Source organism: Colias eurytheme, chromosome 6 (assembly GCF_061535395.1).
Source record: "Colias eurytheme isolate Ceu_HAF_F1 chromosome 6, ilColEury1 Martin Lab GWU primary, whole genome shotgun sequence".
NCBI classification, from domain to species: Eukaryota; Metazoa; Arthropoda; class Insecta; order Lepidoptera; family Pieridae; genus Colias; species Colias eurytheme.
Genome location: NC_142985.1, coordinates 1,063,821 through 1,080,757, shown reverse-complemented (window position 1 = coordinate 1,080,757; position 16,937 = coordinate 1,063,821). Strand labels below are relative to the sequence as shown.

The window sequence follows — 16,937 nt, the reverse complement described above, 5'->3', positions numbered from 1 at the left end:
GTGATAAATACAGTTGGAAGTTAATTATAAAAGTGTTCTGAATGTACTACGTGTACTGAGTGTTTATAATTATGGGTGGTTGCAGCGTATTAGGCTATAACAGCCGCACGGAAACAAACGCCGATGGAATTTCATTTCATTCGTAAGTAAACAATTAAATAAAGATACATAATATCAGAATCATTATAATTGACTGTTTCCTATCAACTGATCATTCTTATTGTTAATATTTCGTGGTAATTTTAGCTTTTAAGTGTAAGATAACCTCAATCACAATGTTGCCTGCAAATGGGAAAAAAAGTCCACAAAATTGCAAAAAAATGTTTGTCCCATAGTTTTCCAACGTATAATGGCATTTGTATATATGGATTGATGCTAGTCGGTAAAATTGGGTACCATCTAAAAAGCGAGAATATGTTCAAAGAATTTTAACGCAATTTTTTTGTTTGCAAACCTAAATAATCTCTCCTTGAGTCAAATGCTACGCCAACAATCAGCATGAATGTAATTACTTATCTACATTTTAAGAAGTTGATTTTAAATCACAATCAAATTCCATTGTTAGATATGCGTTTATTAAACTTTGTTACATATTAAATTGCTTTTTACATTAACTCTCTAGTAAAATAAAAGTAAAATATAAATCTAAGAATTTATATTTTTTAGTTTGAATCTGTGCAGTCAGTATCGGCAACACAAAATGATGATCCAAATTCCAATACCATCAACGAGCTATAGAGGAGTTAAAAGGAATAGACAGAAATCAAATGATTAAAATGTGTCCCCAGGTGCTAAAACTCGAAAACTGGTTTGTACTAAAAAAATACATCTTTATTAATAAAAATAACAAGTTATTTGGTAATACAAAGTTAATATTGGATAAAAATTTATAACCGGAGTAAATTAAGCATTAATTCCATTTTATTTGCCATTAATTGTTAGCATTTCTCTTTAAAAATGTTTTTATTTCTAAAAGCAGAGTTCTTTTGATGCCATAGTTTCAAATTTAATATATTGAAGTATTTTTATTTCTAATTATTTGCTATATATGTATATTAATGTTATACTTTGATACCAATACATTGGTATTAAAATAATTAATATAATGGCCTTGACACAAAAAATATTTTATATTCTAAAATTTATTTTTTCAGTTGCAGAAGCAAAAACAGATATCAGCTAATCGTCTTAAGAAATTGCTTGTTAAATGCTTATAAATATGGAAGAAACAGAAGTTCTCCGCAGCATCGAAAACGGAAATAAAGATTTTCTAAAACTCAAGGAAACGATATTCAAGCCAATTACGCAACTTTTCCTTATGTCTAAATTTCATAAGCCCAAAAGCGTACATTTACGTACGAAAAACATTCGACATCGGGCTACGTAGATTTTGTACCTACTTGATTTTTATGTTCCAATATTTGTAATCGGCCCTTAGCACAAATTTATACATGTGTAAAATAACGTATGATAATAAAACACATTGAAACTGTATCTGAATTTAATATTCCTTTATTTGTGGTCTTCCCTTCTCGAATGTATATTATGTATATAAAAACTACAAAGGTAAATTTTCATAAAAAATACGTCCTCAAATTCACCTAAAATTATTTATTTATTACACTGAATTGTAATAAATAATTAATGTAAGAGTGAATTTGAGGACGTATTTTTAATGAAAATTTTCCCTAAAATGCAGGAAAGTTTATAAAATGGCAACACTCGAAGATAGAGCGAAATGCACTGAGGTGGCCACGCATGTTCTGAATCTAGTGGTACTAGATCTGTGCGCGCGAATGACGGCTAGACAGTCATAGATTATGCGATGTCACTGACTCACCGCTATAGAGGCGACACTTTGTTTCTTTCTGTCTATTTTATTGGGTGCCACTCCTTACATGCACGTTGACTTGAAATTTTCTTTGTACTTACTTAATATTTATTTCAGATATAAACTGACTTTACTACGCGGGGCTAACAATATCTGGCATATAATATAGGATGAGGAGGTTCAATATGGGCTATGGGAAGTTTCATTCCTTACAAATTGAGCCTTTTGAAGTAAAACTTCTTTAGGCGCGACTAGGGAGTAACTCAGATTTTTTTTCTGACGGAAGTAACGCCGTGTAGTTTCCGCCATTTAAAAATAATAATTCTGATTGGTTGTAAGTATATGTCATATACTACACGCTTCTTGACTTATACGCCAGCTAGTGGCAAATATCATAATCAATTAGGATTATTTATTTTCAAATTTTCAAACGGATCAATTGTGAATAGCAAAGTGAATGAAAAATTCAACAGTTTTAAAAACATTATTTTTAATTGCAAAATTTTTTGAAAATCTCTAAATATACTTGTTTATTTATTACTTTTAAAATAAGTAAATTAAAAATAAATTTTCTGACAATTGCGATATTTTATAATATTCAATAACAAGGTTATATTGACATGTGCGTTTTACTTCAATCGCGCGTAAAGGTTACACGCACACACTTTTTTTTAGAAAAAAAATAAAAGCCGTGTAAAAATTGTGTTTATTTATATTATTTAGTTCATCATCCTCAGAACATGTTCCCGGCTCAGAAATTGCTTGTATTGTTCCAGTACTATTGTAGCACACCTTCGGCTAAAATAAATATAATAATAATAATGTTAGTGATGGCTAGAATAATATTTTATTTGTTATACAAATCCGTAAAATTTTATTATTATTACTAACATCAATACAAGGAACAGCAGACTTCTTTAGAATACGCCTTCCCACTTTTGTGGTATATTTATCCTCATCGCGAAAATGCAATGAACAGATGCTAGTTCTATCGGATGGTAACCAGGTTTCTTCACTGCGGTTGTTTTGGACAAATTTTACCCATTTTTCCCTTTCTTCACGACCCAGACATGGAAACCTTGAATAGAAAAAATATTAATCTCTGAACTAGCGGTCCGCCCCGGCTTCGCCCGTGGTACATATTTCGCAATAAAAAGTAGCCTATGTTTTTTCTCAGGGTCTAAAGATTGTCTGTGCCAAATTTCATCAAAATCGGTCCAATAGTTTATGAGCCTATTTATTACAATCAAACAAACAAACAAAATTTTTCCTCTTTATAATACTAGTGCAGATAAATAAATAATAATTCAATTATACGTTCAAGTCAGTAGCTTATACAATATCAATTAAAATTGATTAAAATCAATTAACAAAAAAAAAATTGGTGATTAAGTAATTGATTTTCATATTTCATGATTTCACCTTTTTTCAATTAACAACTAGTCTATGCTTTTCTAAATATGTAAAATTATTATTTTATACTATAAAAATATACGCCAGCAAATATTACTAACAACACTTATTTCATGCCCAATGTCATATCTTAAATTTTTAATCTATGACAAATGACGCAAAATGTCGCCCGCCAAAAATTTTGTTCTAACTAAGTTTTAAAAATTATTATCTAATTACTTACTGATTGAAAAGTTATTCCTTTGCACTTTTCCGTATTATTTGTATTATTTGTGCAATATCGTAACACACACGTAGGCATATTTGATGCGTTTCACTTTAAAACAAATAAAAAATGAGCGTGACGTTCGCGCCAATGAGCGAGCAAGCGACTGAGTGCAGTTACGCCACATGACGTATGTTGAGTGGAACATAAGTGTTGTAGGCGGTATCGACTCCATATTAATATTATCTCAATGTAGAGAAAAAACTTTTTATTTAAATATGAACGTAGATTAAAATAATTAACTACTTACTTACATTATAATATTATTTCAATAATTCAAAACTGTATTTTTTACTGTTATCTCGGTATAACCACTTATAAAGTAGATTTTTTTTATTTAAGTACCGAAGTATAAAAATATGTTATGATCATTTTTGTTACACACTTACATAGGTAACAATCATTCCAAAACTCATTAAAGGCTTGTGACTCATTTTTACATTTATTTATTATTTACTTTAGCATGTAAATACATTAGACTCAATTTATTTATTTATTTTATGAAATAAAATAAATGAGTAAGTAAGTAAATTGTGTGTAACACAATGTGATGTGATCCAGTATTACATTTGAATAGATTTTATTATATTTTGTTTTCAAATAGGTTAAGATGAAACTTTTTCTTATTTATACAATTAGACGGTTGCATTTTATTTTTAATTTGAAATAAAATTTTTAAAATAATAATAAATAAAAATCATTTATTGATCAATTTGTGGGTTAGGTACAAACATGTAACATTTGGACCCCAAACTAGGACAGCCTGTATTTTGGGGTCCAAATTAATCGCTTACGACCGATGCATAAAATAAGTTATGTAGAACAACGTCCTTTGAATTTGTCATGTTGCTTCAAAGTTCAACACGAAATAAAACAACATGAATTTTGTATTTTACCTGAATGACTTACATAATTAAATAATTGTTGTATTTTAAGAAGAAATTCAAATACTGGGTTGTAACGAAATAGTATGGAATAATTTTAAGAACCTACCACAACGGATTATTAAATTATAATAATTATTAAGCAATTATGAGGTGATTATGTTTTAATTTTAAGAGATAGCTGTTCGTAGCAAGATAGTGTTTTAAAAAATACAATAAATAAATTTGTTGGCATGTAATAAATTTTGTTTTATTTGTCCTGTTAACGATTCTCCAAAATTTATAGGATGTTTACATGAAGAAATCTTAATACCTTTTAATTTCATAACGCCTAATTAGTAATTATAGTACATATAATTACATTGGCAATAAGAATATACATAATAGTTTATTAAAATATGTTACTTGAGAAATAACGTATCCCATAAATATGGGATTTGAATTTGTTAGCACAAAAAGTTTAGTATCTGCGACATTAAAAGTGAATAAGCATAAATGACATTGACGTTGTTGACGTCAAAATATCAGTTGCTATGGCGGCAGATTTAGATTTTAGTAAACGAAAACTGAAAATTTTAAATTAATTTAAGTTAATGGCACGATTTGTTAGAAAACAATGCATTTAAAATAAATTCCACGAACAATGTAGTTCTATAAGTTAAATGGCCCGGTATTTTAAATGTATAAAAATTTCGTGTTGCATTATAATTTATTTGCCGTAATTGTAAATTATTTTGATTGTGAATATAAAGAAATCGGATTGATAACGAATACAATGAATGATGGGAAAGAAAAAAGCGCACATGATATGTGCAAGAATCACACAGCCCGATCAGAAAAAGGTAAGTTACTGAGCTTTTGAAAATATTGCTTGAGGCTTAATTCTCAGAGTAATAAAAAAATGTAAGTCATAAATCTAGATCACTGTCTCATGTATAAGTGTGTTTCACATACAAAGAAATTCGTATGAACAATGCATTATTACAGATTTTTATAGAATTTGCCCTTCAAAACTTAGTAAGCGTGAATTAGAGGATTTATATTTCGCCCTTGTTGACAATAATGTGGATCTGAAGAAAACGGTTAATGGGCAGCGGGAACAGCTAAAGATTTTATCAACAAAGTTACAAAGGGCTACAGTGCAGAGGCCTCTGGTACGGGACATAAAGGAATGCTGCTGTAATTGTAAAGCTACTGTGAACGAGCAGAAAGAGACGTATGTGTAAATTATATCATAATTATTAGTAAGAACAATGAATAAGTGTAGGTGTACTAATAACGAAATAAATACTTAACTAAGATAATATTTGAATTTTTCAAAGCATATTATTTTTATTACTTTTCTTTTATATATTGGCTTGAGCGCCTATTTATAATGAAAATTATTTATTAACACATTATTTGAGTTTTAATAATCAATTTTAAAACACTATACTATTGTAGTATAGCAGATATGAAGAAAACCAATGAGCGTTTAAGTGACAGGATTCGGTTGCTCAACATGAGGCTTTGTTCCACAAAACAATTTCTTAAAAAGGGTTCAGTAGGAGCAAGATGCCCAAAATGCAATATGTCTTCCATTTCTATGAAGTAAGTTATTTTCAATTATTGTTTCTTTAAGGGCCGATTTTTCAATGTTTGGATAAAACTTTAAAAATGTATTCTAATTGCCCGTATTTGACAGTTTGAGTGACATTTTAATATTATCGTGTAATACTTTATTGGACGGATAAGTTTTATCCAAGCATTGAAAAATCGGCCCTAATTGACATAAAAAAGAAAGCACTTCTCTGGTGTGATTTCTTTTTAATTGTGTACCTCTATTATGTTACATCATGCCAGGACCCAGGTCTTCTCTTTAGAAACTGCTTTCTGAACCAGTGGTAAATTATTATTATCATTGTTCTGTATTTTGATGATGAAAAAGCTCTTATAAATAAAGTTTTGATGAATAAATAAATGTTTGAGTTTGAAATTAAGATATGAATGTATAGAAAAATAATTCATTTTTTACTTCTTTTTTCAGAAATGCATCTACAAGTGCTCTCAATTTGAAAGCAAATGAAAATATTAGATCTTCCACAGCTTCCTGCCAATATCTTAATAGGTGCCAGGTTTTCTTTTATTCTCTGTAGCACTTTTTCTTAAATAATTTATTTTTAGCTTGAAAATAGCAAAGACACATAATAACATGTTTATTGCTAAGATAATTTTGTTAGGTGTATCTTTTGTTAAGTAGCTTAAAAGGTGTAAGTTTGGAAAATACTTTACTGGAAACGAAGCATAATTTATATTATAAAAGTCAAAATCAAAATGAATTGCAATATTAGAATTTAGAATAATAATTGAGCAGAAAATGCTCAGTAAAATTGTTTCAATGATATTTATAAGAAGCTTTTAATTTAAAAAACATTGATTGAATCATATTACTAACTAGCTTTCCGCCCGCGGCTTCGCCCGCTTTGTAAATAAAAAAAAAACATAATAAATTATATACTAAAACCTTCCTCTTGAATCACTCTATCTAATATTAAAAAAACCGCATCAAAATCCGTTGCGTAGTTTAAGATTTAAGCATACATAGGGACAGAGAAAGCGACTTTGTTTTATACTATGTAGTGATATTATATTATAACTGGTTGAAATAATTGTTTTTTACAAATTTTCAGTGATTTCGCCCAGCCGTCTTCCCCGATCCAAGAAATCGCATCAACTAGAGAACAGTAAGTTGAATAAATATTATTAGTTTGTATCCCCACACAACAAATATGTAACTTGAATGTAATAAATAATGAGAAATTTTATGTTTCCTTAGTTTAATAAATTCTTTTATACTAATGCATTTGAGAGAAGTAAAAGACTTTAACTAGACTAAATTATTGTGTACTTTGTTTAGTCACAGTTTTAATATTTTTAGTTGGTGTATTTGATTATAAAAAAATAAAAAAATTATTAACTAGTTATTTTCTGTAAAATAGTATAATTATATTATCTGTGGTTTCATTAAATTTCAGATCTACTGAAGGTCCCTGTGATCAGAATAAATGTAGAACTCTCATGGAAGAGATGAAACAAAAGATTGCTGATTTGCAACAGGTTTGTGTATAAAAATTGATGTTTATAGGTTTTCTGATTATCTGTATCTAAAATCACTGAAAATCTTAATACATAAATATATAAATCTCGTGTCACAATGTTTGTCCTCAATGGACTCCTAAACCACTTAACCGATTATAATAAAATTCGCACACCATGTGCAGTTCTATCCAACTTGAGAGATAGGATAGTTTAAACATGTAGGTACCACGGGCGAAGCCGGGGCGGACCACTAGTATTATAAATTATAATAATATTCAAAATTTTGGGTATTTACTATTTACTTATAGGCCAGTGGAAATTAACATTAAATTCGCAAAGCACGATGTAGATTTGAATTTTTGGTATGTTGTTTGGATCAGTTAGGGTGATGTAAATCCCAATTTGCAACTTCGAAAAAGTTGTGCTCGCTGCGCACCACGTGATAAACTGCGAAAATTTTGGACTTTTTTCACTAATTGCTCTAAAAGTCATAAACTATGCGTTTCTGACAAGTATGATTCAGTACATAAATTAAGGTTATTAAATTTGCAACAATTTAAGCCTAACCGCAGCTCTCTAAACCTTATAACAACTAAACTGTGGCCATTCGAAGATGGTTCATTTTTCCCGAAATATTGAAATTTTTAGTTTTGCTCCCGTTTGAAGCAAAATATTGGCAAAAACCGCTCGTTCTATGAGAAGTTCGTATAATAAAGTTGTAGTGCATTTAATTTTCTTTCATAAGAGCATAGAACAAAGTCTGTGAGACAAATATTTCACACACAATATCTGAAAAACAAAAAGAAGGTAGAAATAGATTTTTAAAGAATTGAAACTGAGAGCATATAAAATCATAAAAAGGATAATACTTTTTAATTTGCAAGATAGGTAATTAACAAAATTACAAAATTTGGGAAAGTAGGAAAAAAGATTATACGCAAATAATAAACTGCGAAAATTTTGGACTTTTTTCACTTTTTGCTCTAAAAGTCATAAACTATGCGTTTCCGACAAGTATCATTCAGTACATAAATTAAGGTTATTAAATTTGCAACAATTTAAGCCTAATTAAAGCTCTCTAAATCTTATAGCGACTAAACTGTGGCCATTCGAAGATGGTTCATTTTTCCCGAAATATTGAAATTTTTAGTTTTGCTCCCGTTTGAAGCAAAATATTGGCAAAAACCGCTCGTTCTATGAGAAGGTCGTATAATAAAGTTGTAGTGCATTTAATTTTCTTTCATTAGAGCATAGAACAAAGTCTGTGAGACAAATAGTTCACTCACAATATCTGAAAAACAAAAAGAAGGTAGAAATAGATTTTTAAAGAATTGAAACTGAGGGCATATAAAATCATAAAAAGGATAATACTTTTTCATTTGCAGTATAAGTAATTAACAAAATTACAAAGCTAATTAAATTTGCAACAATTTAAACCAAACCGCAGCTCTCTAAACCTTATAACAACTAAGCTGTGGCCTTTCAAAGATAGTCACTTTTTCCCGAAAATTTCAAATTTTTAGTTTTGCTCCCGTTTGAACCAAAATATTGGCAAAAACCGCTCGTTCTATGAGAAAGTCGTATAATAAAGTTGTAGTGCATTTAATTTTCTTTCATTAGAGCATAGAACAAAGTCTGTGAGACAAATAGTTCACTCACAATATCTGAAAAACAAAAAGAAGGTAGAAATAGATTTTTAAAGAATTGAAACTGAGGGCATATAAAATCATAAAAAGGATAATACTTTTTCATTTGCAGGATAGGTAATTAACAAAATTAAATTTTCTACAACTTTATTTTATGACCTTCTCATAGAACGAGCGGTTTTGCCAATATTTTGGTTCAAACGGGAGCAAAACTAAAAATTTGAAAATTTCGGGAAAAACTGACTATCTTTGAAAGGCCACAGCTTAGTTGTTATAAGGTTTAGAGAGCTGCGGTTAGGCTTAAATTGTTGCAAATTTAATTATCTTTGTAATTTTGTTAATTACCTATCCTGCAAATGAAAAAGTATTATCCTTCTTATGATTTTATGTGCCCTCAGTTTCAATTCTTTAAAAATCTATTTCTACCTTCTTTTTGTTTTTCAGATATTGTGAGTGAACTATTTGTCTCACAGACTTTGTTCTATGCTCTTATGAAAGAAAATTAAATGCACTACAACTTTATTATACGAACTTCTCATAGAACGAGCGGTTTTTGTCAATATTTTGCTTCAAACGGGAGCAAAACTAAAAATTTCAATATTTCGGGAAAAATGAACCATCTTCGAATGGCCACAGTTTAGTCGTTATAAGGTTTAGAGAGCTGCGGTTAGGCTTAAATTATTGCAAATTTAATAACCTTAATTTATGTACTGAATCATACTTGTCGGAAACGCATAGTTTATGACTTTTAGAGCAAAAAGTGAAAAAAGTCCAAAATTTTCGCAGTTTATCACGTGGTGCGCAGCGAGCACAACTTTTTCGAAGTTGCAAATTGGGATTTACATCACCCTAACTGATCCAAACAACATACCAAAAATTCAAATCTACATCGTGCTTTGCGAATTTAGGGTTTTTTAGTGTCGATTTCTACTGGCCTATTATATTTCTAATGTTTTGAAAAGCCTAAGTTAATAGTCGAACATTGTGCACACATACATTAAGATCTCACAGACTAAAAGCCAGTTTCTCAATTGAGAATTGATTTGAATAAGGTTTAAGAAAACTTTGTGACATACAAACCAATATTTAAGCAGCATAAAAGATAGTTTCAGAGGTTCTTAACGTTAAATACGAAATTCACCGGTCGTCAATATTTATAATACTAGCTGCTCCGCGCGGTTTCACCCCCGTGGCTCCGCTCCTGTTGGTCGTAGCGTGATGATATATAGCCTATACCTTCCTCGATAAATGGGCTATCTAACACCGAAAGAATTTTTCAAATCAGACCAGTAGTTCCAGAGATTAGCGCGTTTAAACAAACAAACTCTTCAGCTTTATAATATTAGTATAGATACTACAGCCTTCTTCCAGGAACTATCATCCACACACGAAGATTATTCGACGCGAATAAAACGACTCGAAGGAGAAATGAAAACATTGCAATCTGAAAATATTCGAGTAAGAAGTGAGTCGACTTCGAGTGGGCACAAGATTGAGCAGCAAAGGGGGGAAATTACAGATCTCTTGCAGAGATTGAGAATTTGTGAAGCTCAGTGTGGTAGGGAAACAAAAAAAATGTTTATTTTGTTTTATTAGTACAGAAAACAATATTTTACCATTTATTTTACACTGTTTTATTACAATTTCGCGATGTTAACTTTATGAGGTTCGTAAGAACGCTTAAAGCACTCTTGTAGACTTAAAAACACAATAGTCAAATCTTTAGTAGAAAAAAAAGTTAAAAATGTCCCTCTTTGTGCTATGGGATAGATGCGTAAACCAGCTAAAACCATACAAAAATATGTCGAAAGAGATGATATTGTAATGTTCATGTCATTTTAAAAACGAGCTTATAATCATACGTGTTTTATATTATTTTATTTGTAAATAATTCCAGAACAGTTAGCAGTACAACTAAGACTGGAAAAGAGTCGTGGTGCAGATCTGGAGATGCGAGCGAAAGCGGCAGAAATGTCTAGTGATATTGCCAATGCTATAGAAAAACACCTTAATAATTTAAATGTAAGAATTACCTATACTTATTAGTATTTATTTATGTTTGTATTGTGGATTTAGATATAATATTTTGGTGTGATTGAATATGAATTATTAAAGCCAATAAGTATTTTGTTATTTAGCACCTATAGTCGAGCCAATTTAACAGGCAACATTTGACAGTTCAACAAAATTCAACAATGTACTCACTAACTATAGTAGAGACTATAGTTAGTTGTAGTTATTAATTAGTTGTTATATTCCTTATTTATGATTTCACAGATCGTATATCTATTAATGTATTTCTCACAGGGATTATAAATTGTTAATTTTATTATAAAATTTGTAAATTATACTTTCTAGATAAAAAGGGAGGAACAAGAGAGACAAATGGCCGTACCAGAATCGAATATGACTCTATCAAACGCTGATGATTCTTCAATGGTATGTTATTTTACGCACTCCGTAAACCGCATGTAATTAAATATTATGTATTTTATAAGTCGACGCAGTTTCCTGAAAACCTAGGCCTTCATCAAATTGCCGTATCATAGCAGTTCTTTGCTAGCAAGTTGAGTGCTCATGTTTCTGATAGATTACCGAGCATAAAATTTTGTCTAGATACTACATTTTTTCCTACATTACTATTTTATATTTTGTTTATATGCGTACAGAGCTTATGCGTGTGCGTTTTTAATGATAAACAATTTATTTGAAGTGTCGGTTCTAAAAATATTTGTCTAAGGGCCGATTTTTCAATGCTTGGATAAAACTTATTCGTCGAATAACGTATAAAACTACCATTTTAAAAACGTATTCTTATTGCCCGTATTTGACAGTTTACGTGACATTTTAGTATTATCTTTATTGGACGGATAAGTTTTATCCTAGCATTGAAAAATCGGCCCTTAAACTTATTTTCTCTTCTAATGCTTAAACTTCCAGTATCACTGCCAATTTCAACTGATAGTACCAAACAACTCAGCTTCATCTCAATCAGATAAAGCGCAAGATATCAGTACAGATAAAATGAACAGGATGTCAGATGATAGCGGTTACACGGACACGCATAGAAGTCGGGATTCTAACGATGTATGTCTTTAAAACTGACAATGGTTGGTGGTAATGAAACACTGCTTGACTGTAGGCTGTATAATAATGTATTGAACTGTTATTACAACTGCTCTTAAACTGAAGAACACAGGACTATATAGTATGACGCACACATACATAACATACATGATACATAACACACTACATTTCCGATGATATTTTACAGTTAAGTAGCTTAATATGTAGCATATTACATAGAAATATTATATTTCATATTTGTTATATTCTGTAAAAGGAGTCCCCGAAAAAGAGCGCCATTATGAATCAGATAGCTGATCTGCAAGCGCAGTTAAATAGTCTGAAGCAATCGATAGTAAGTCATTTTTATCAAGTAAATACTACTAATTTAGTATTAATTTCTCTTTTATTTTTCATAAATTCGTGTAGAAGTAATGTTATCAATTTATGTTAAGAAAAGTATGTTTCTACATTGATTTTAACTTCTAGGGCGATAATGTTAGACAGTCTCAGGATACGGAAGAAAATGAACGTATTAAAAGATCACAAAATAAAACAAAGTCCTTCTGTGGAAAGATGCCAACCGAATGCAGATATAATGAATCACTAGAGTGGTTTGTATAATATTTATTTAAAAACTACTAATAATACTAATTAATGTATAACCATATGTTTTGAAGTGATGAAATAAGATTCCATTTTCAGCCAATCACCATCACCGAGAGATGATGACTATCTGATAAGAACTAGGCGTCTAAATTCCTCAAAAAGTACCCACGAATGGTGTACAGAATTTGAAAGAAGTGACGCTGAATCAACTATTGACGAAAATCGACTATCCATAGCCAATAGTATTAAAGATAAATCAAGACGATGTTCCCGATACATAGAGAATAGATCGGATCTCGAATATCCAACGAGTACACATAATAGTGATATCTATAAAAATGAACAGATAGGAATAAAAGAAGAAGACGTTAATACAAATCTTAATAATTCAAATGAACAAGAAGATATTACTAAAGAAGCAACAGCTGGTACTTCAAGTACTAAAGAAGAAATAGTTGGTACTTCAAGTGATGACTTTAATTTCACTAAAGAAACTATAAAACGGGTTAGCGGGAAGCTAATTAATGAAACTGTTCATGAGAAAAGCGACTCGACTATGGATATTAAAGTGAATGAAAGTTTCAATAAACCAGTCAATAATTCCTTTGCGAATTTAACGGATAGTTTGACAAAAATGTTGAAGAAGGAACCAAATTCGGTTGCAAATGTTGATACTAAGGTAAAAGGAAATAAATATGTATCGACTGGTGTTGATCCTATTACTGAATATAGAGAAGCTAGAAATGAGTTTAGAGATACAGGCGTGGGTACGGATGAGTTGATCCAACAAGCTGCAACTAATCTAAATAATTTAGGTGCGCTATTGAGATTTTTCAAAATTCAAACTATTATATTTTCCATTCAATAGTTTTAAGAAAATGTTTAAAATTCTGTTAATGGCATTGTTTGGAAACCATTTCGTTTCCTTTATAAATTATAGTTTTTTTTTTTATCTTAGACTATATTTGTCATTATTTGCATAAGTTTCTCCTTTTTTATCATTATCAAATAATATTTTTATTGTTATTTTCATACTTTGCATGCAGTGTTCATTTTTTTATGCATACATTTTCTTAGTCCATACTAATATTATAAATGCGAAAGTAACTCTGTCTGTCTGTCTGTTACTCAATCACGCCTAAACTACTGAACCAATTTGCATGAAATTTGGTATGGAGATATTTTTATACCCGAGAAAGGACATAGGCTACCTTTTATTGCGAAATATATGTACCACGGGCGAAGCCGGGGCGGACCTCTAGTATTCTATAAATTCATGACTTGATATCAACGAGCTTATAACTAAAAAAAATATAACTGGTTTTGAACACAGATATTTACTTACATTTTAGATATATGCGAGCAGTCAGTCAAAATTTGCACTTGTCCAATCTCAGCTCGTCGCGGAGTCGCCATGTTTCGATCTTGTAGTGGGACATTGCGGTTTACAACTACTGCTTCTAAAAGCAAGTTTAGGAAATGTAGTTGTGGTGATAATAAGACTCTTTATAGTCCTGGTGTAGAGACTGGTAAGTTTACGTGTTAAATTATTATTTGTAGCATTTATCGTAGTATTATTATTTTAGTTAAATATTGATTCTTGTGGAATTCTTTCGTTTCAGTTTATAGTAGGATCTTATTAATAAATTGAAATACTGCCAATAAATTACATAGGTAGCCTTAGTAGTACATCAATAATTAATTTGAAATATAAAGTCACAATAATAACTAAAAACAAACGTAAATACTTTGATCTTTCATTTTAATCTTTAATACAAATTCACTATCTCTATACAATAAAAATAGCAAAGGTCAAACACAAGAACCCTATAGCACTCCTCATACAAAATGTACACCACAGATAGAGAAACCAGTCCCTGCATATACAACGCTGGTCGTAGAACATCTACACCAAGCCGTGGTACCTACATAGTGTCTGGTTCGGCGAAACTACAAGCTGTGTCACCCGACACGCCTTGCGATGTGTCGTCGCTCACTGATGCACCTTCTGAGAGGGAAGGTGAGAATCCAAATGTGATTGATTATATTGTAATTAGAAATGTTGGTTTATTTAGTTAATATAATTATTTTTTATGCATGGATGTTGAATCCTTAAAACCACGCAGCACTCAGTAGGTTGTGAGTTGTGACCATATCTAGTGCTTTACCAGTAAGCTGAATTCGCCCTTGTATACTTACTTACCTATTTTTAATTTGTATACAGTAATTATAATCGTTATAGTTATACAGTAATTATAATAATCTTTAGCGTTATTGACGTCAAACTTCAGAATCGTGGTTATAACATAATTTATAGTATAGTAGGAAACTAACTCAATACTAATATAACCATGATTAAGAGGAACAAAATTATATAAAAACTATATTTTTACAGTAACAAGCCCAATTTTGTCCCCCGGCGAGGATAAGGGCACGTGCACACAGAGCGATCTAACGCCGCGTTCGACCACCGACTACGGGTCTTTGAGCGAAGGAGAATTACCTGTGCAGGAACGTTAGTGTTTTTTATTATTTACTAGCGGTCCGTCCCGGCATCGCCCGTGGTACATGTTTTCGTTCTCACTCCATAAGAACCATCCTAGTACTTCCAGGAATATTATAAAAAAAGAATTAACGAAATCGGTTTAGCCGTTCTCGATTGTTGCGCTTACCAACACATTTTACGATTCATTTTTATTATAGAGACTAGCGGTCCGCCCCGGCTTCGCCCGTGGTACATAATATTTATGTTTTCTCTACATAAGAACCATCCTCGTACTTCAAGGAATATAATAAAAAAAGAATTATCGAAATCGGTTCAGCCGTTCTCGAGTTATGCGCTTACCAACACATTTTGCGATTCATTTTTATATATAAAGATTAAGAAAAAAATAATTTTATTTGTATCTTTTTTAATTTTATAATCATTACTCATGAATTTCATTTAAAGACCAAATCCCGTTTTATAATGTAAGGTTATTTTCTACTAATTAACCTGTTTAAAAATAACCTTATGTACATTTTTTAATATTTTTTTATTTACATTTTTAGGCAGACAATCAATCGGAGAAACTCAATCACCCGACGACAATATCACCAATGTTAGACGGTAGGTTTATAAAACCGAGATTCGACTAAAAGTGTAAAAATGACTTCATCTCTAGTTAAAAAAATCTTTCTTTTGTCTGGCAATAATTACCTTTGCATATTTCCCAAAACTTAGTTCCAAATGTTATAAAATAATTCACTTATTATTGCTTGTGGACGTCAGAATCTTTGAAAAAAGCATTCCCTTTAATATAATTTGACAATTTTTATATTTTTGACGTGACAACGTCTTATAATTCGATAGAGCCGGCTGCACGCACGAAAAAACATGACTCATGCGGCGTTACCTCGCTCTGAGGCGTTCCATGTAAGGCTTGAAGTGCAAGCGAGAGCGCGGAACGAGCGACAAAGAAGCACAATCGGACGTTGTCACGTTCAACTATCGTCAGTAAACCGACTTTATAGACCAATTTTTTTTATTATTAATTATTTTATTTCACAGACATACATCGACGTCCGAAAAAATGGAGGAGGCATTGCGTGCGATCAGCGACGAGTTGTCCCGCTGTAGACATCTGTTGCAGGCACACACTTCGCTACAGGTATCAAAGTGGTAGTGTTAGTGTTAGTGTAGATAGTGAATGTGTAGTTAGTAAGTGTAAGTGAAAAATGAATGTTAACGTAATAAATGTAGTTTGATTTTTTTATATGACAGTGACATTATTTAGAGGTAAAAATATATTTTCTGATATGGCTATGCAGGTATTTAATAAAGATATGTAATTGAGTAAAGAAATTTCATGTTATTTTTTCCATATCTTTGCATACTGAATACGTACTGAATCCACTTATGTTTGAGCAAAGGAACTAATCCTATGCAATGTTTTTTTATTTTGTTTTTTAATTAAAATAATAATTATCAGATTTTTTAAAGTTATTAGATTAGTAAATGACGGTCTTAGTAAAATATTTGTAATTTAAATATTTTTTGTAGTTGTTAACAAGTAGTTATGTGAATGATTTAAAATATTAATTGTAGTTAAAAATGGTTGTGTGTAAACTTGTGAAATATTTTTGAAACATTAGTATAATATTAT

At 30.7% G+C, this 16,937-nt stretch overlaps 1 protein-coding gene and 1 long non-coding RNA gene across 2 annotated transcripts; both read left to right on the top strand.

The window, feature by feature from the left end:
- Nucleotides 1-1,435, top strand: LOC149907402 (uncharacterized). Its single transcript, XR_016456842.1, has 3 exons — nucleotides 1-142; nucleotides 667-808; nucleotides 1,155-1,435. It is a non-coding gene; the product is annotated as an uncharacterized LOC149907402 (long non-coding RNA).
- A 3,502-nt stretch (nucleotides 1,436-4,937) lies between these two features.
- On the top strand, nucleotides 4,938-16,468 carry LOC149907401 (uncharacterized). The gene is made up of 18 exons (XM_090102464.1): nucleotides 4,938-5,235; nucleotides 5,381-5,609; nucleotides 5,837-5,983; nucleotides 6,420-6,500; nucleotides 7,063-7,116; nucleotides 7,408-7,489; nucleotides 10,489-10,675; nucleotides 11,015-11,139; nucleotides 11,476-11,556; nucleotides 12,058-12,204; nucleotides 12,461-12,538; nucleotides 12,673-12,797; nucleotides 12,889-13,624; nucleotides 14,126-14,325; nucleotides 14,667-14,812; nucleotides 15,188-15,307; nucleotides 15,844-15,901; nucleotides 16,343-16,468. The coding sequence occupies exons 1-18, from the start codon at nucleotides 5,073-5,075 to the stop codon at nucleotides 16,455-16,457; spliced, it is 2,874 nt and encodes a 957-aa protein (XP_089958590.1). The 5' UTR covers nucleotides 4,938-5,072; the 3' UTR covers nucleotides 16,458-16,468.
- The last annotated feature ends 469 nt before the right edge of the window (nucleotides 16,469-16,937 follow it).

Coding starts and splice junctions, on each gene's coding strand:
- LOC149907401 (XM_090102464.1), top strand. CDS start 5,073: ATGTATAAAAATTTCGTGTTGCATTATAATTTATTTGCCGTAATTGTA. Junction 15,308..15,843: donor AGAATTACCTGTGCAGGAAC/GTTAGTGTTTTT, acceptor TTACATTTTTAG/GCAGACAATCAATCGGAGAA. Junction 15,902..16,342: donor AATATCACCAATGTTAGACG/GTAGGTTTATAA, acceptor TTTATTTCACAG/ACATACATCGACGTCCGAAA.